General features: G+C 35.1%; 1 protein-coding gene and 1 long non-coding RNA gene across 2 annotated transcripts in view; one reads left to right on the plus strand and one right to left on the minus strand.

Moving 5' to 3' along the window:
- Window positions 1-18,797, plus strand: part of LOC138701021 (uncharacterized) — a 28,863-nt gene extending 10,066 nt beyond the window's left edge. The window contains exons 2-3 of the long non-coding RNA XR_011332424.1: window positions 16,155-16,307; window positions 18,018-18,797. This is a non-coding gene — a long non-coding RNA (uncharacterized lncRNA). The remainder of the gene's footprint in view (window positions 1-16,154; window positions 16,308-18,017) is intronic.
- LOC138701016 (ATP-dependent translocase ABCB1-like) overlaps window positions 1-19,902 on the minus strand; it is a 60,402-nt gene that overhangs the window by 33,295 nt on the left and 7,205 nt on the right. Inside the window, exons 3-15 of the mRNA XM_069827512.1 lie at window positions 18,793-18,943; window positions 17,608-17,708; window positions 15,717-15,888; window positions 14,471-14,595; window positions 13,288-13,465; window positions 11,609-11,701; window positions 10,913-11,044; window positions 10,637-10,762; window positions 8,643-8,846; window positions 6,188-6,349; window positions 5,645-5,861; window positions 3,800-3,975; window positions 607-753 (exon numbers count right to left, since the gene is read on the minus strand). Of these exons, the coding sequence (XP_069683613.1) occupies window positions 607-753; window positions 3,800-3,975; window positions 5,645-5,861; window positions 6,188-6,349; window positions 8,643-8,846; window positions 10,637-10,762; window positions 10,913-11,044; window positions 11,609-11,701; window positions 13,288-13,465; window positions 14,471-14,595; window positions 15,717-15,888; window positions 17,608-17,708; window positions 18,793-18,943 (1,984 nt within the window). The remainder of the gene's footprint in view (window positions 1-606; window positions 754-3,799; window positions 3,976-5,644; window positions 5,862-6,187; window positions 6,350-8,642; window positions 8,847-10,636; window positions 10,763-10,912; window positions 11,045-11,608; window positions 11,702-13,287; window positions 13,466-14,470; window positions 14,596-15,716; window positions 15,889-17,607; window positions 17,709-18,792; window positions 18,944-19,902) is intronic.

Here is a 19,902-nt window from a genome sequence, read left to right on the forward strand (position 1 = left end):
CACACATTGTAAAAACAGTTTTTAAAACCAACTTAAAAGTAGAATTGAACAAATTCCTTTTTTTGTGGAATGAAAGTACACATAGTAATGGCGTTTTTAAGTGAAAAAAAAAATTATAAAATTCTCCCATATTTCACCAGTGTCTTCCCCTTACTACTACATCAAAGAATCTATCAATTTTGGAAGACAAAAAATTATAGGAATTTAATTTCTCAATATAAATTCCATGCAGTCACTTACAGAATGCTACTTTAAGTATAGTTGGTTTGTTGGTTAGTTTCCATTGCCGGACACTTGACAGCTCAGCCTCTGACTCATATCAACCGGTCTCGAATTAAATGATATCCGTTTTTAATTTGTGCACTTGGTATAAATATGATGGCGAATTCCTTACACATTGTTGGCTATGGACTAGGAAACTTGTCAGTCTACATGTTCCCACCCTGTGGTATCAGATGATGAACTTTTCTAAATCGATTTTGTATTATGATTTTGTACTTTGCATTACTATAGAGTAAACTCCATATACCATAAATTGTACCACTCTAAACATTAAAAGAGAATAAGCAGACCCTATTACTGAGTTAGATGTCTTGTGTCACTTACACCAAGACACTCCCCAAACAGCACAGCATAGGCTGGCAGGCTCAATCCTGTTACCACGGCTGCCAGGCAGGCAGTGAACAAAGCCGGCCATTCATTGCTATTCATCTTCAGAATTTCTATCCAAGAAAATTGTTGCAATTCTGTTGCCTGCAAGAATTGATACACAGACATTCAGACCATAAAAACACAAAATAATAATAATAATAATAATAATAATAATAATAATAATAATAATAATAATAATAATAATAATAATAATTACAATAATAACAACAATAACAATAACAATAACAATAATAATAATAATAATATATTATTATTATTATTATTATTATTTTATTTTATTCATGTTGAATCTTTCGTACACAACTTTTAACACTTGAATATAAATAATTGATTAAATGGCGATCTTACTCATGTTAATTGTGTAAGCATGTGAGGCTTACAGCTGTTTCGGTGCTTCTTCACACCATCCTCAGAGCCTACTAGATCTCGGCGTCATCTCGAACTTCGCTGCCTGTTGTGTGCGTGCGTTCGATTGTTGAAAAGTGTTGAAATGTGGTGTCAAATAGTGTGTGTGTGTTCTGAAATTGATCTGTGTGTTGAGAATTTGATCAGGGTGTGTTTTAGTGTGTCTGTATATTTCATATTGTTCTAGCATGTTGAGTTTTTGGTTTTTGGGTTGTATGTGTAGGATTTCCATGTTATTGTATGTGTGGTTAGCATTAGTTATGTGTTCGGCATATGTAGATGTATTGTGTCCTCTGGTTATTGCTTTAATGTGTTCTTATTGCCATTATTTTAATTATTCCATTGTACTTTTATTGTAATTTATATCATTGCTAATATTTTTGTTATATTCTTTGTGCAGAATTGTAATTGGCCACTGGCTGTTGTACAGCACATTAAATAAGTAAGTAAGTAAATAAATAAATAAATAACTAAATTATCATTATTATTATTATTATTATTATTATTATTATTATTATTATTATTATTATTTAATTACGAAGAATTGAAGAGAAGCAACTCGAAGCATTTCAAATGTGGATATGGAGAAGAATGGAGCACGTGAAGTGGACAGACATAATAAAAAATGAAGCTGTGTTGGAAAGAATGAGTGAAGAAAGAATAATGCTGAAGCTGATCAGGAAGAGAAAAAGGAATTGGTTGGGTCACTGCTGAGAAGAAACTGCCTACTGAAGGATGCACTGAAAGGAATGGTGACTGAGAGAAGACTTCGGGGCAGATGATGATATCAGATAACAGACGATATTAAGGTATATGGATCACATGAGGTAACTAAGAGGAAGGCAGAAAATAAGAAAGATTGAAGACTGCTGGGTTTGCAGTGAAAGACCTGCCCTTGGGCACAAAACTTTGAAGAATTATTATTTACTTATTTACAAAAACTTCACTCATTAAAGTGCTGTCACATGAACAAAGTGATATAAATAACTGGAAAATTTGTATTGGATTGGGTTAGATTAGGTTTGGTTAGGTTAGGTTACGTTAGATTAGAGCTTTGGCTAGTGTTTACCAAACTCCCAATAATCACTTCACTTCTAGGCTTATATTGTATACTACGTTTTTGAATGCCTATATTCTTATAATTTTGTTCACGTTGTTCAATATTCATTCACTGTTAATGAACCTGTTACATAGTCACTGTAATACCTTGCTCCACTGATTTAGTAGAATATGGCTGAGTCTAAAGAAAGCAACAAAATAGTATAACGTGGTCTGTTTTTGTGATGAGAATTCAAGCCCCCGCATACTGATAAGGCATCATGTCACAAACATATTCACAAAAAGTAAATATTATTCAATGCCTTGAAAACCGCGCAAATATTAAGGATATTGCTGGAGAGTTTAAGGTAATATTTCTTTCTTTATCTTTATTTACTTATTATATTTTATAGAATAAATTAAATTAATTAGTATTAACATTGTACCGATACCAGGTTCGCTTTTTTTTATGAATTACTACTCTTAAATACCCATTCCTGTATGATCGATTTTTTACTGTCCATAATATTCCTGGATTTTCATGCTGTACTTAACAATAATAATAATAATAATAATAATAATAATAATAATAATAATAATAATAATAAATTTAGCCCGTACACATCCCGTAAGGGCAAGGGTCTCCTGTTGTTACAGGGAATTGCTCATAAGTAGGCTCCTAAGGTGAGTGAGTCCTTGGGAGCTTGGTCATATTACTGATATTTCTTCGTTTCACTGTTCCTGACTTCCCTCTTCGATCATTTCTACTATACTCATCTCCCACACTTCCTCATATCACTTCGCACGAATTACACTCACTGTCGTTGACTTTCTGTCCTATCTGGTGCTTGTTGATTCATGTTTGGTGCCAGCTGCCTCCATACTTCTCTGTCTCGTGCCACTCTCGACCATTGACTTCCCGCTCTGGTTCTGAAGCAGTCCGCCCATCTGGTTTTTTGTCGTCCCACGTGCCGTCATCCTTCTCTCGGGTCCCACATTGTGATGCGATTCGTCCATTTCTGGTGGTCCATACGTGCTACGTGGCCGCCCCATTTCCATTTTAGGTTTTCTGCCCTTTCTACCACATCGCGCAATTTTGTCCTTCTTCTTATTTCCTCGTTTCTGAGTCTGTCTCTTAGTGAAACATTTAGGATCTTCCTTTCCATTCTACTTTGACAAACCTGTAGCTGTTTTTTCTGTTTTTCTGTCAAGGATCACGTTTGACAGCCATAGAGTAATGTCGGCATGACACATTTGTCTAGGATTTCAGCTTTCGTACTTGCTTTTTGCCGTTTGTCCATGAGTAGGAATTTGAGCGACCAAAATTTGTTCCATGCCAGTCCTATTCTGCGTTTGATTTCATTCTCCGTGTTCTTGTTTAGGAGATGCTTTGCCCGAGGTACACATACTGCTGCACATACTCAAGTGGTGATTGTTGAATTTGAATAGGGTCTTGTGTTCCATTGGTCATAACTTTGTTTTTGTGGGATTCATTGTGAGTCCTACTGAACTGCTTACTTTGTCCACTTCAATGATCATTTCCTCTAGCATACTTAACCATAATGCTTGCCAATTGCAGGAGACTTGCTCCGCATTTTACATCTAAGTAGGTAGACAATGGCTTTCTCCTGTAATGACAGAGCAGTGTATAAAGATATTACAAAAAACATAATTTATAATTTACCTGCACACCAGTTAAATCTGGCTTCTTAGAAAAGTCAAGTGGCAGGGCAAAGCGGCTGATGTGAACTGTATCGTGATGCATCATGTCACTAGAAGTTACTCTATCGTTGAGCAGAGTGCGGTTGTATGAACTCAAGTTTGACATCTGCATCAATTTGTCACAAGGAACTGGATCAACTACAACGAAAATTAAACTCGTCTTACCAAGAACATTTTGTCTAACTATTTCATTCTAGTTTGTCTTTTTGGTAACAATAATGAAATATTATTCTATTACCTACTATACAATGTAATACAATTAACCTTAAAAAATTAAAGAAAATCATCTTATTTAAAGCGAGTCTGGCAAATTTTGGTTTATTGTGAATGAAATCGCTGGCAATTTTTCAAGAAAGGATTTGAAATAACACAAAAACAAAATGTGAATTCCTCCTCACATTGCCAAATTTAACAAACACCCAACAACCCAGTAAATGGCAATAACTACAGAAATTCAAGCACAGGTAAATCACAAAATGTGTAATAAAGCTCGATATATAATAGACAAAGATCATTTAGTTCAATGAAATTCCTTGAAAGATCTGGTTCACATAACTCATCAGGATCAAACATTTTTACGAGTTACGGTACCGGTATTACATTTGTATTTGTCTTCTGTTCGTAAAGTTATAAAAATTGTTCAAAATTTTCAGTACCGGCAATTAAATTTATGTAAACTTTTTTAACACTTTTCATTTTAATATCTTTTATTTGATATTCCATCATCAACGTTTTCATAATATTAAAGTTACGCAATAATTGTAGTTGTGAAAAAAATATCAAACAGACTATGAGTTGCATTAAAAAAGAAAAACAAATTTTAGCCACAATCTATAAATTATTATTGAATTTATGACGATTTCATTTAACGCGAATGTTTTAAATATTTTGTCCGTATTCCCATCATTCATTCATTATAGAATAGCACACATAGTGATAAGGCTAGTCATGTACCGTAATTATTATATATGGCAATATTATAAATTATTATTCTGGGGTATATACTGTTTCAATCCTATAATATGGGTCCGTGAGTATTAAAATTAGTGTATCCTTTTCCACTCGATTACAAGAAGTTGCTGATGACAGAGGTCAGTGGTACCATATAGAATGGACAATCAGAAACAGCCCTTTTCAGGGCTACATAATTTTTCCAAAATGTATTTAAGAACTTACAATTCTGAGTAATGCAGGTTCAAATTAGAAAGATGTAATAATAATAAAAATGACAGTTACAGTCAAGGATTGAACACGAAACTGCAGGAGTATAACGTTGAAGTTGGTTACCATATATTAATGTTATCTCTAATAAGTCTACTGGTATATTTTTTTCCAATCAACAAATATTTACACACATAAATATGACTTTTCAACATTATAAATCTTGATTACAATGCATATTTCTGTATATCACATAATGCTTCATATACATGTTGAATTTATGCCAACAACTGTACTGTTTGGCACTCAGTTGAAAAAACATGTCTGGCCACTTTATGTTTCAGTGACTGCACATATAAAGTGGTAAGGAGAGGGACTATAAGATGGCTCCAGATCAATATAATTTCTGGGTGACTAAAAATGTTAGATTTTGTACTACAGGCCCAAAGTATTTTTTTTTTTGTTTTTTTTTTTTTTTTTTTTGCAGTCTAAATGACTGACAGATACGTTTCGGTTTGTTTTCTGAATTAATATTTACAACTTCACTCAATTTCCATAGTTCTGTTGCATAATAATATGTAATTCTTGCTAAATTCAGTCAAAACTTAAATACTAGTGTAATGATTTAGGCCTACACCAAACTCACAATCGTCAATACTGTCATCACTTCGTTCCGGTTTCATCCTGCTGTTCAGAGTGGTTGTCTGCTTCACTGTTCGATAGAAGTCTCCTTTCCGCAGCATCAGCTCTTCGAACTTACCCTCCTCGACTACAACGCCATCTTTTATGTGGAGAATCTTATCTGCCATTTTCATTGTTGAAATCCGTGATGATACAATTAGCATTGTCTTGCGTCCATGATGCTAAATTAAGAATAAAGATTGTTACACAATCTGAACATAATAGACTAAACATATTTTTAATATTTTATAACAGACTCACAAAGAAGAATTATATTAATTCAGGACCAGAAAGCAAGCAGGGCAAACAATGAGTCTCCCGTTGAGTCTTGCTGTAAGCAAGTCCAGATAAGAATGATGATTCTGTATAATAATTAAAGTTAGCTATTTCGAGAATATCACTTTAATTTAGGCTAAATGGATATGCGTTGTTTCACAAAATCGTCCAACAAGAGTGTTTTATCTTAAAGAGTTAATGCAAGCATTACTGTAAAAAGAAGTGCACTCACTTTTAGTATGGACTGGATGAGTTTCACCTCCTCGTATGAGGTGAGGTGAGAAGCAGCATTGTCCAGCATGAGGATGCGTGGCTTATGGAGCAGCACTCTTGCCACCGCCAATCGCTGCCTTAAATCCTCTGCCAATTCATGATTCAGTGCTGAATTATATTGCTGGTGACAAGTATCAAATTAAAAGATTTCAGCTATAATGTCATTGCTTCCTATATATGCACATAAAAGAAAGTACTTTACAAAAAAGTGAAGAGATGTGACTAGAAGCATTTGAAATGTGGATATGGAGAAGGATAGAGCGTGTGAAATGGACAGACAGAATAAAAAATGAAGCTGTGTTGGAAAGAGTGGGTGAAGAAAGAATGATGCTGAAACTGATCAGGAAGAGGAAAAGGAATTGGTTGGATCACTGGCTGAGAAGAAACTGCCTACTGAAGGATGCACTGGAAGGAATGGTGAATGGGAGAAGAATTCGGGACAGAAGAATATACAGTATCAGATGATACACGACATTAAGATATATTTTTTTTTTATCCAATGCCACCAGGTTGTCTTCCGACATTTCTGGTCTTCTCTCCTGGCCGTGGCTTAGTTGTGACCCACTTCTGAGGTTGGGGCACCTGGAAGGCGGAGTTACATTACCCCGATGATGTGATAGGATGATTATGATAATGTGGTGCCAGGAGAGGTCTTAAATCTACACTTAACCTAAATTCCAGACCATGGACGAACACAGGAATAATCCCCTTTAAGGAAAAATTCCTGTGCTCTAACCGGGAATCGAACCGGCACCTCATGAACTATAGCCAGAAGCTCTGACCACTAGACCATGAGGCTGGTGACATTAAGATATATGGATTATATGCGGAGACTAAGAGGAAGTCGGAAAATAGAAAAGATTGGAGAATGCTAGGTTTGCAGTGAAAGACATGCCATTTGGCAGAACACTATGTATGTATATGTACTAGTGTCGTGCAATGTTCGAATATGAGAGGAGGTATCAAGATACTATGAGCTTCACCCTACTCCTTAGGCAACCAGCAGTACTGCAGTAGTCAGCAGTTTGTAAAAAAAAATGCCGCAGTACTTTCTAAACAAGTAAGTAATTTAAATTAGCGGGTAATACAGGTATGGCCTCTGACCAAAATAAATTTCTGTTTTCGAGAATTAATAATCTAAAGTATTCATTTTGTGAAGTGGTGAGTTAATAATAATAATAATAATAATAATAATAATAATAATAATAATAATAATAATAATAATAATAATAATAATAATGATTTATTTTAGCAGGCAGACTTAAGGCCGTAAGGCCTTCTCTTCCACTCAACCAGCAAAAAGTATATATACATATGTATCAACTTACAAAGAATTCAACAATTTTGATTTAGATAAGAGCTACATGTATACAAGAGTTATTTACGAATTAAACAACAAAATACTATGAACTATTAATTAAACACTGAAATACAAACTATGTAACAGAATTAAGCTAAAATACATAGAATGTTAATATATTTCAAATAACGTTAGATAATAGAAAGAGATTATTATGAGACAATTTTGAAAATACAGCACTATCAGGATGCATGTCTAAAGGAAGGAGTAACAATGTAGACAGTGATAGTTTAAGTCAGTATGATTGGAGTGAAATGCTAAGAAGGTTATCTTTTAAGCTGTTTTTAAAAGTGTTTATTGTCTTGCAGCCCCTAATACTTTGTGACAGGGAATTTCATCGTCGCGAGGTGGAGACTGTAAAAGATTATGAATAACGAGATGTTCTATGAAGAGGTATACTTAACGCGCCACAGATAAGTGATCTGGTATTTATGTCGTGGTTAGAGTATAGATAAGAGAAACGAGACGAAAGATAATTTGGTGTTGAAGTGTGCAGAATTCGAAAGAGCAATGACAAGGAGTGTAAAGTTCTACATTCTTTAAGTCGAAGCCACGAGAGACTTGCGAAAGACGGTGATATGTGATCATACCGTCGAATGTTGCACACGTATCTGACGCACATATTCTGAACTCGCTGTAACTTGACTGACAGCTCAGAACTTAGGTCACTTAACAGAACGTCACAATAATCGAAATGCGGCATTACTAGGGTTTGTACTAGGACACTGGGAAAATAGCCAAAGAGAAATGAAAACATAATGGAAAATATTTAACAAACAGTCAAACAAAACCAAAGGTCCTAAACGTCTCTGTCCTTCCATTTCCCACTCTTGATATCAATTTTAATATATATCAACGAAGTCCAGTCCATGGAACTGTGTGTAATAATTTCGACTAATTTATCAGCAAACAGACTATTTTACTTAAAATAATCAAAACAACAAAAATTTTATCTAATTTATATTCAGACAGGAAAAATGATTTTTTTTACCACATACGAATCCTGATTACATATTTACTAACCTTCGGAAGTTTCATAATTATATTTACTAACCTTCGGAAGTTTCATAATTGCGTCATGAGCATCTACAGTTCTGCTCACATTAGTTATTTCTAGTTGTAATACATTTGGTAAACCGTGACGTAATGATTCGTATATTGTGGCTCCAAAAAGAACTGATTTTTGTTGAACAAAGCCTATTCGGTTTCTGAGCCAGCTTAAGTTCATTTGTCGTACATCTGTCCCATTAACTGTTACCTGGAAAACCAAAAACAAAGAAATAAAAACAGAATAATTATCTCGCAATATTGTAATAAAATGTTATGATTAAGTCTCAGTTTTTTGTATCTAAATAATTTAAATTCGCTTTCCTTCAGTGCATTTTAAGATTGTACAGATTTTAAAATACTACACTGGATTTTATAAGCCCCTTAGCAGGAAAGGAAAGTTGACAGCATTCTTCTGTATTTAAAGCACTGCGTTACATTATGATACCGGTACCACATCTTCAAGCAAATAGTCTGACACTTTTACAATGTAATGAAAACCTCTTTTCTCCTGTTCCGAAGACACCACATCATCATCATCATCATCATCATCCTTCACGAATTAGGCCTCTGTAGACCTGTTTCGGCCCCATCTAGCAGTCTTCCTGGTCGACGATGTCCTCTAGGTTTATGCCGCATAATTTTTGGGATTCTTGAATTTTCCATTCTTCTTACATGATCTAGTCAATTTAATTTGTATTTGTTGATTTTTTTTCTACTGACTCTACTTCTAATTGTTCTAAAATTTCTTCATTCCTTTTTCAGTCTAAAAGAGTATATCCTGCTGTCCTCCTGAAAAATTTCATTTCCGTTGCTTTGATTCTGTTCTTCTTTAATGTCCAAATCTCGCTTCCATATAAAAGGGAGGGTAATGCTAGTGTATTATATATTTTTATTCTTGTAGATTTTTGTACTAATTTAGCTTTTAATGTATTGTTTATTATTCCTAGAATTTGTGTGAATTTGTTAATTTTCTTGTTCACATTTTTTTTCATTTTGATAAAATATGAAGGGTCCAGGGGAAGAACCTGCTAAGTCACATTTTACTATTTTTACAGGAGAGCAAGTTAAAACTTTCAAGGTCCATTACATTCTGTTGTCGCTGCGGAATCATTCTTCAAATATTTCTGGCTTAATCAAGTTCTTACTCTGTATAATTAAACCACAGAAATCTCTACTGCCTGAGGTATTACATGGCATCCAAAACAAAAAATTGATAATTTTGGACTTAACAGGTTTTTCCCCTGGACCCTTCATATTTCACAACCCAGATAGTTGAAATTTTGTACTTGTTCGAGGCATTGGTTATTGTGTATTATTTTACTTCTGACTGGATCTTGTCTTGACACCACACCCTGACTGCTTATATGCCTGTCCCTGGAATTAGTGGCAACAAGATGGTATTTGCCAGGATCCGAGATCGTTATAGAATTACATGACATTCGCCTTACAGTTGGGGAAAATTCGGAGAAACTTAACCAGATAATCAACCCAAGTAAAATATCTAACAAATCTAATGGTTCAGGTATGTCAATCATTTTTATACACTACTTCACTTCACAAAGATAACTGCGAAACACCCCGAAAGCTTGTTTGCACGACTGCTAGACTCCGTTAGCATTTCATTCACAGCTGCTGTTTCCAACAATACAGATTGACTTGTGTAACTTACGTTGGCTAGTGTTGGTGACTAATTGACTATTGCTAGCCAGTACTACAATCTGTAAAATCTATTATAAAAATTTAAAATATAATACAAAATAATTAAAGATACAGAAAAGAATGGGGAATGCACAGCTGGGGGACACTGAACATATAAGCCTCCCCTGACACCTTCATGGATGTCTACCCCTCCGCCCTCCACAAGAGAACATGCTTTTATTACAGTATATCTGAAGCCCTGTATATCGGTCCGCATTATATCAGGTTTTTACTGTAATAAAATATAAAATGGGAATTCGGAGTTATTCCGTCTAAAGTGCATATTATTTTCCACTTAACTGTTCCATACTGTGGATCATAGAAGCGATGTATCAGGCGCAGACATGTTGTCTTACCACAGCCAGAATTGCCCGTCAGAACAACACTTTGTCCTTCAGATATGTGGAAGGATATTCCCTGCAGGACCTGCAGAAGTCAAGATCAAAAAAAGTGGATGCAGGTCTGATTGAATAATAACTCAACGGCAAGGTGAAGAAGTGGTGTGCTCCAGTACTGGAAAAGAAATCATTACACAGGAACAAGGACTGATTGTTCTCTTCGAATAGTGCATCATACCTTGACACTTGTATTGGCTGGATAGCAGAAATGAACACTGCTGAATGTGACTGAACCCGTTGAATCCAATAAAGTGTTTCCATCAGTATTATCCACGTCAATTGTTGGTATTCTGTCTATTGCACTAAACATCTGCAAATGTTAGAAAATTTCAATGTATCTTATATTGTAATTACTATTGAACTCATCACATTATAAACCTATAGTTTTTACAGTAAAAGTATCCCTCTATTAAGGTTTAAATTAAGAACAAGTACAATAAATTTATCTACAAGTAACATTCATTTGTTTTCAATACTTTCATTAAGACCAGTAGTCAAAGATATCTATAAGAAAAATGGGGAAATAAACCAAATTACAGCAACAGAAACATGAGGAGGAGGATGATGATGATGATGATGATGATGATGATGATGAGGAGGAGGAGGAGGAGGAGGAGGAGGAGGATGATGAAAGAAGAAATAGTATAATAATAACAAGGAAACAGGAAACCTCTTCTAGTAGTCTTCATCAATTAAAAATTTCATTTGGAGTCAGTGGGATTTGAAGCCGAGTCTCTTGTTTGAAAAGCCAGTTTTCCAGTCGTTTGTATATTGATGTGACATACTGAGAAGATTCTGAATGTAATATTTTCATGCTAAGAATTCCTAAACCAGCTAAGATGATCTATAATAACTAAACAGACACTCTACTTACCTCATTTGACGAAATTTTAGCTTTAATTATCACATAGATATAATTGTGGAGATGAAGGGAAGTTACGATTCCAATCTGCACGCAGAAAAACACCTGCAAATAAAATACAGAAGCACAGAATTTGATGACAGTCACATGTGACACGAAAGTCATATTAACATATTTTAAACATTTACCTGTTTTGTTGTAGGGATTAAAATTTGTTTTGGTCTCGTTTTCAATTAATATACTGTATTAATATATTAATTTATTATTATGAGTTGCCTTTCAGAATACTCTTTATAAATCTTTCTGTTTTCGAAGGTGCTTTTGTGACGAGCATGATAGAACAGTTTGAAAGTTCTGTATTACGCAACACATTATATGAAATTATAAAATGAAATAGATAATTCTGTACAATCAACAAAAAGTCATTACAATACTTGTATGTATGAAAGCAATTATAATAGTGCAGAAATTAGAAAGCAATAAAAACAATCATCAATGGTATCTTAGAGCCAGCAAGGAAAACAGTAAACAAAAACAAACAAGAAATAAATAAATAAAATAATGAGCAAACAAATAAATAAAAATTAGTAAATAACTAAACGAATAAATAAAAGTTAGTAAATAACTAAACAAATAAATAAGTAAATAACTAAACAAATAAATAAGTAAATAACTAAACAAATAAATAAAAATTAGTGAATAACTAAACAAATAAATAAAAATTAGTAAATAACTAAACGGGCGGCCAGGTAGCTCAGTTGGTAGAGCAGCTGGCTACGGACTGGAAGGTCCGGGGTTCGATCCCAGGTGATGACAGGATTTTTTCCGGTTGCCAAACTTTCAGAACGGAGGTTCACTCAGCCTCCTACAAAATTGAGTACCGGGTCTTTCCTGGGGGTAAAAGGCGGTCAGAGCGTGATGCCAACCACACCACCTCATTCTAGTGCCGAGGTCATGGAAAGCATGGGGCTCTACCTCCATGCCCCCCCAAGTCCTTCATGGCATGTTACGGGGATACCTTTACCTTAGTAAATAACTAAACAAATAAATAAACATTAGTAAATAACTAAACAAATAAATAAGTAAATAACTAAACAAATAAATAAGTAAATAACTAAACGAATAAATAAAAATGAGTAAATAACTAAACAAATAATTAATTAATATTGGGAAGCCAAAGGGAAAATGATGCAAATCAACTAACCCTAGTGCCATTAGACCACCCTCGCCAATGCTGCCACCACTACAGCCACTGCCTCCGCTGCTGCCATCACCACCACCACTAGTATATCATCTCTTTTTGAAATCCATTCCTGAAGATCTATTGCTCAATACTTTCTTAAACATTGCCCATTTCATTTAAATTTAGATTTTCTAGAACTAACTAGTTCATAAACATCTCCGATATCATTTTCTCCATAATTATCTTTGTTTCTCAATTTTTCTCAAGTCCACTGTGGTTACTGGTACCCCATTTTTGCACATTTACAATGAAAGTAAATTTTTTTTCATTTTTATAAGTCGTGTAGCAAAATGCGACAAAAATGACAGTGGCTTAAACTCTTCTTTTGTACTCATGAAACTTACATTACACTCTGGCAACCACAAGCAACAAACTGAGATGATGTGAGAGACAGGCAATCACAACACTGCTAATATTTACTTCTTGGAGGAGTTTAATTACTGCTCACCACAATAAGTACTGATGGCGTGTAGTTCTGGCTTTCCCTCATCGTCAGTTTGAGTCCATAATAGAATGCGACTGCGTAACTGCAATATATCAAGAACCACAGCAGGCCGGCCATGATTCCATGGAAGCTGCCAGCACGGACGAAAGCTTGTTCACTGGACTCCAGCCTATTTCTGTATCTGTGCAACCAAATACCCAAAACAATGGCAGTGAAACAAAATACAAAGCATATCAATTACAGTCGAATACCTCCTTTACATTTTTTTTAGAACTCTGGTATTTTTTGTATCACCATGACAACGTGTTTGTTTCTGATTCTCCTGTTGTAATTAAATATTTCCAAAGAAATAAATTTAAGTAAATGTGTGTTTCATTAACTTCTACTTTTTGTGGAACGAAATGGTATTATCTCTGGCAAACTCATATCAAGCTTATTCCATGTTATTAGGGATGTGGACGGAGTCTTTCAGTGACTTTTCTGCGGTACCCGAAATGGTTTCAGAGCTGGCCCATGCAATTTGAATTCGCTATTTGAATATGTTTCAAAATTACGCAATATCATTTTTAAAAAACATAAACTTTAAAATATCATATTCATGTATCCACATCTTTAACCTGATAAAAGAATTTTTACATAACATTTTTGGTGGTCTTGTTAGTATCAGTAGGTACTTTCCCGTAACTTGGCTCTCAAGATCGCCAGATATTAACCCAACAAATTATTGGATGTGAGGCTATCTGAAGAAAAGAATGCTCTGGAGCAAATCTGCGAAACTGAGGAGTTGAAGGGCTCCATAGCACACACTGTGGTAGATATTCCAGAACACGAGCTCGAAGAGAGGCTGTTACTTGTAAAGAAGAAAATGGAGGACACATTTAACATCTACGATCTAGTTGTGGCAATGGGTGGTGATGCAAAAAATCTCTTTTCTTGTGTCATAAGCCAGTGTCAGAATTCTTAAGACTGTGTAGAAAATATAAGCAATCAAAGTTACCACACTGTACCTCTTACCTTTGAAAACCCTATACATTCGTTAAATTAAGTCACTACTAAAGTGGAACAAGTCAAAGTTTCCTGATCATGTGTTTATAAAATATGTGCAACTTACAACAGCCAACCTTTGCTTCTGTGTTTGTTAGCGTTTTCATGGAAAATTTAAAGGCATGATGCAAGACTTGCTCACCTTTTGTTCTCCAGTTTCTCGCCTTGGTAAGCGGAGACAGTTCTGATATTGATGATCGCGTCTTCTGCCACTTTCTCAGCATATAAATAAGCTTTGTTCTCCTGATTAGTCAACCACTTTCCAACCTGAAGAACATTTAGCTTTTTAATGGGGAAAAAACTATCAAAAGAGGTTCCAATTATTAAGTGTTCTTTTTTTAACAGTCTAATCAGATCCAAATGTAAACATCAAGTACTGAATCTAACAACTACAATAAAACTAACGATTTTACGCGTACCAGTATAAAAACTCTGGCTACTCAGTCCTCAAGTGAGGTTGACCACTGGGATCCGGAATTATAAACATGAAAATATAATGACAATTGATAGGAGTAAAATAATTATTAGTTTGTACATTTAAAAAATAGTCAGCCGAGTTAGCTCAGTGATAGAATGTCTGCCTCCAGACTAGCCAGCCCAGGTTCGATTCCTGGTGGGGTCAGAAATTTTCTTGTAAAATTTCTATCTCGAGACTAGGAGAGATGGCAGTGCACAACTTCTAATCACTAAATTGTGCACCAATACGCCTGAGTTAAATCTCTGCAGTGCATATGAAGGGAAGGCATATGTCACTGTTGATAGTGATTTATCCGTCGGATGGGGACGTTAAACCTGGCAGCCCCCTTGGTGCTATTCGATAGGAGTAAGCTACGTACAGGCACCAGGTTTCCCCTTCTCCCTTCCTCATCTTCATCATCATCCTCACCCATTCCCTACACTACACTTACACTTACACTCACCCTAGTACATGACATAACTCTTCACAGATACACATCATGCATAATGTGGCCCGCCTACGTGGTGTGCAATTTGAAAATGGGTCACACTCCTGCCATCTATCTGCAGTATGCGGAACCCGAATCACGCAAAGTGAAGTGAGTAGGCATTAGATACACACACACATTTAAAAATGAATGTGTGTCTTTATAAATGATAATGTAGAATTTCAAGAAACTCCTTCAAAATTTCTACCACAATCTTACACAGAACCTTTTTATTTAGGACAGACACTGTATGTACTGTAACATGGGATCTGGGGCTTTGCTCGTCTTCTGAAGGAAGTCATACTAAGGGCATTTATCGCTATTGAAAATCCACAATCCTCAGCAGAGTTAGGATCAGTGAACCTGTTTTGTAATGTCCAGCACAATAACCACTCATTTGCAACAAGTGAACTACGATGTGACACTCTCCTTTACCAGCATTACCTTCTTGGATATGACTGACAGTATCATGACTAGAGGGAAGACTATCAATGTCACGAGGGACAGCTTCCAGCCATACCCTATTGCAACACTGAGACACGTTACGGACGCAACAGACGTGTACACCATCACACCAAGCTTTTCACCCAGCCCATCGTACAAATTGTTTACAAGCCTGCAAAAAAGAGATACCGGTATCTGTAAACTATATTATTAATGTTACCATAGTTTGCGAGCAGGCAATGTATACAAAAAATTATTGAACACTGCATATTGAAAGAATATTCCGGTGGACTAGGGGATATATTTTTGAGGAAAATAAATCCATATACCGTTTTTCATTGATCGCACTCATAAAAGAACAAGATGACCTCAGCAACACTTACTGTTATCAAATGAGCGTAAAAGTGCACTGAACTGTTCTTTTTTTTTTTTTTGCAGGTTATTTAATGGCGCTGTATCAACTGCTAGATTTAACATCGATGGGATTGGGGATAGCAAGATGGTATTTTAGTGAGTTGAGAACAAGGATTCGCCATAGATTACCTGGCATTTACCTTACGGTTGGGGAAAACTAGGAAAAAACCCAACCAGGTAATCAGCCCATGTGGGAGTGGAACCCACGCCAAGCGCAACTCCGGTTCAGAAAGCAAGCACCTCCGCCGACTGAGCTATGCTGGTGGCTTGTTAAGTCATTTGTCTTCCTTTCTTGCCACATGTAACGCTTATGCGTAACATTCAAATATCTCCGACACACCCATTCAAAATTATATGAATTTTTACTCAGAATAGTCCATACTACCACATCCTAAAATATTTACAATTCCTCCTGAATCATCCTGTGTAAGAAAATATTCCTTTTTACTTCTCAATGGAAAAAAATATATACAGGGTTAGTTAAAAGTCCCGCACCACCCAAATAACTTTTGAAGCATGTGGTTCAGTGACATGAAACTTGGTATGTGGGAATAACCATATACTAAGAACTCAATAATGGTATTACCGAGTTTTTTCTACTTCCGGTTTAACCGGAAGTAACTCCAACTCTCTTATTTTAAATGGAACACCCAATATATTTTTTAATTTTTTAATAAAGTTCATTAAGAGCTTTTCAAAAAGTACCCACACTTGATACTTCTGTACAAATTCAGTGTTGCTAAATAAAAATGGAAGTGGTGCAAGATATTCCTAAAGCCTGGTTAAATCATTCCTTAAATTGTTTCTATGATCGAGTGATACATTGTAAAGCAGCTGAGGGCTACCAATTTGAACACATAATTTAGAAGGTGAGCTAGCTTTGTTTTGTTTTTATTAAGGAAGGAGTATTTTATTATTTTAATATTCGATACACTTTCCTGTTTTCTTGACTTAGCAACACTGAATTTGTACAGAAGTATCAAGTGTGGGTACTTTTTGAAAAGCTCTTAATGAGCACTATTCAAAAATAAAAATATATATTGGGTATTCCATTTAAAATAAGAGAGTTGGAGTTACTTCCGGTTAAACCGGAAGTACAAAAAACTCGGTAATACCATTATTGAGTTCTTAGTATATGGTTATCCTCACATAGGCTACCAAGTTTCATATCACTGAACCATATGCTTCAAAAGTTATTTAGGTGGTGTGGGACTTTTAACTAACCCTGTATACAGTAAGATCAAAAACTTTTTCCTTCCATTTTTATTGTACTTTGTTTTTTACCATGCAGGCTTTGCTTAATCGTAAGTTTCAGTTGCCATGGTAATATTTTACACTGCATAGGTATAATCAGGACATAGTTAAAACGCAAGGAAAAAGTTTTTTGATGTCATTTTATATTGGTCATAGAAAATCGTAAGTTAATCACATTTAAAATAAGAAGCACAAAATTTCATAGAAAGAAACAGTCACTTACCTAATAATGTTATTACTTATATCCCGTGGACTTTGTAGATCAAACCAACCTATTTCATGGTAAAGAATGGCCTTAAAATATGCAATTCGAGCTCTCAAAACCTGTAAACAAATTAGGCAAATGTTACTCTTACTATTGTAGTTGCAATACATTAAGTATTTAAATGCCCAGCTTGATCGCTCTCCAACTCGCTTCAGTCAGAAAATTCGTAATTTGAATCGCCGTTCATTATAATGAACTGTGACCATTCATTCATCATACATCTTGAATTCCATAGGAAAAGTTTAAAAATAGGGTGTTTTGGTACCATGCATTTTGAGTGAAAACAAAATCAGTGTGTTACCGTTTGTGCTTCTTTGCTTGCTGGTCATAGTTTAGCTCATCAACAACATCGATTGTTTTTGTTTCAGACTATTACTTGTGGCGACAAAAAATAGTGTCTTTACATCAACAACAAGAACCGTAAGGAATGGCTGAGCTCTAACATAAAACTATCCATCTAAAATTTGGTGTCCATCCACATAAGCTAATGTTGTACATCTAGTGGAACAAAGAAGAAGCCATCTAAATAAATTGCTTCTCATGACTGTAACCATCACTGCTGAGATCTATAGCCAACAACTCAGTCTCCTTGAAGCCGCAATTCAAGAAAAATGACTAGGAAGATTGCAACAAGTGGCTTTACATCATGGCAATGTCTGTCCGCATACTTCTATCATTACAAAAGTAGTTATCAAACAGCTTGGTTGGGAAGTTATCCCATATTCTCTTGATTTTGCTCCATCAGATTTTAATCTTTTCCGCTCTCTATCCAGCTATTTCTGGGGGATCTCTTTTAGTAACGAAGTTGCTCTTCAAAACTGGCTTGACGATTTCTTCAACTCCAAACCACCGATTTCTTCAGACACGGAATTAAAAATGCCAGAACATTGGGAGTCATCCATAAACAATGTTGGAGAACATATTATTAATTAGTTTACATATTCTGTATATGGAAAATGAATAATTCTGGATTTAATAAAAGAATTACTGATACGAATTTAACCATTCAGACAATGGAAAATCTGAGGACAAACATAATAAGCCAATAGACTGTTATGTATCTAAGACTAAATAATGGTACTGGATATACTTTTGAAACAAATAATAGAATAATGTAACACAAACATGTTATGAGACTCTCACCTGTACTTGTGCTGCATAGCTGAGAGTCACAATAAAAAGAGTTCCAAAGAAGAACTGCACCGTCCCCACTATGATCATGCCGGTGGCAAATTCATTTGTGTCTTTTGAGAGGTCTACTACTGTTGCCGTCTCTACTTTTCTGGGCTCTACCCTGTAAAATTGTGTGCAGATAAATAATGTCAGAGTTTAACAATCTCGTACTACATACTTTACTCTAGTTCACGTAAGTGTCAGAAATCTAAAAAAGCTTTTACAGTACATATTTGAAAGTATATCAAGTAACCACAAGACAATATCAGAATTTCTGCTACACATGGAAGTTAATACCAAAATGAATCATTTGCAACAGGCTGTAGTTGTTGTCATTTTCAGTGGGTACCATGCTTGCCATTTAGATCTAACTTTCATGGCTTCAAACATGGCAAAGGCAAAGGGCAATAATGTCCATGGACATAAGGAGTTACAGGCAATTCTCAAGGAAGATATGTAAAGGATTTTGTATCATGTTAAAAATTTAACACACTAAGCCAGATTTCAACCCACGAATTTAGGAATCAATGGCAACCATGATATTTAACTGCTAGAAAACCATGAATGAAATATATATGGACTAAAAACTTTAGAGGAGTAAGCTTAAAAAAATTGCTTTATAATTTCAATTTAGTCATCGAATATTAATATTATTCTACTCACCTATCACAGTAAGTTCTAAGGTTCAAGTACTGACACTAGTAAACTTCTCTAAATTGTAAGGTTGAGTAAAAGACAAACAATTGGTTCAAAATTTATTAAAAGGACACACAGACAAGAGACAGACAGAAAAATGAAATGGTTATACAGGGTGTCTCAGAAATAAACAGATACAATTTTCTGGAATGTTCTTTAATTTAAAAACACACACACACACAAAAGAATATGGTTTCAACCTTCCAATTTAAATATTCTCAAGACGTAAAATAAAAATGATTTGTGATTAGGTGTTGTGTTAGTGTACATCATACATATGGACATTTGTTTACTATTTGGCATCGAACTAACTTGGCCGCAGAACCCGAGAACAGCCCTCCACACACTGTATAAATCACCCTTGAGTTAAGTTGAGTTTGGATA

The sequence above is a fragment of the Periplaneta americana genome, chromosome 6 (genome assembly GCF_040183065.1).
Source record: "Periplaneta americana isolate PAMFEO1 chromosome 6, P.americana_PAMFEO1_priV1, whole genome shotgun sequence".
In the NCBI taxonomy this organism is placed as follows: domain Eukaryota; kingdom Metazoa; phylum Arthropoda; class Insecta; order Blattodea; family Blattidae; genus Periplaneta; species Periplaneta americana.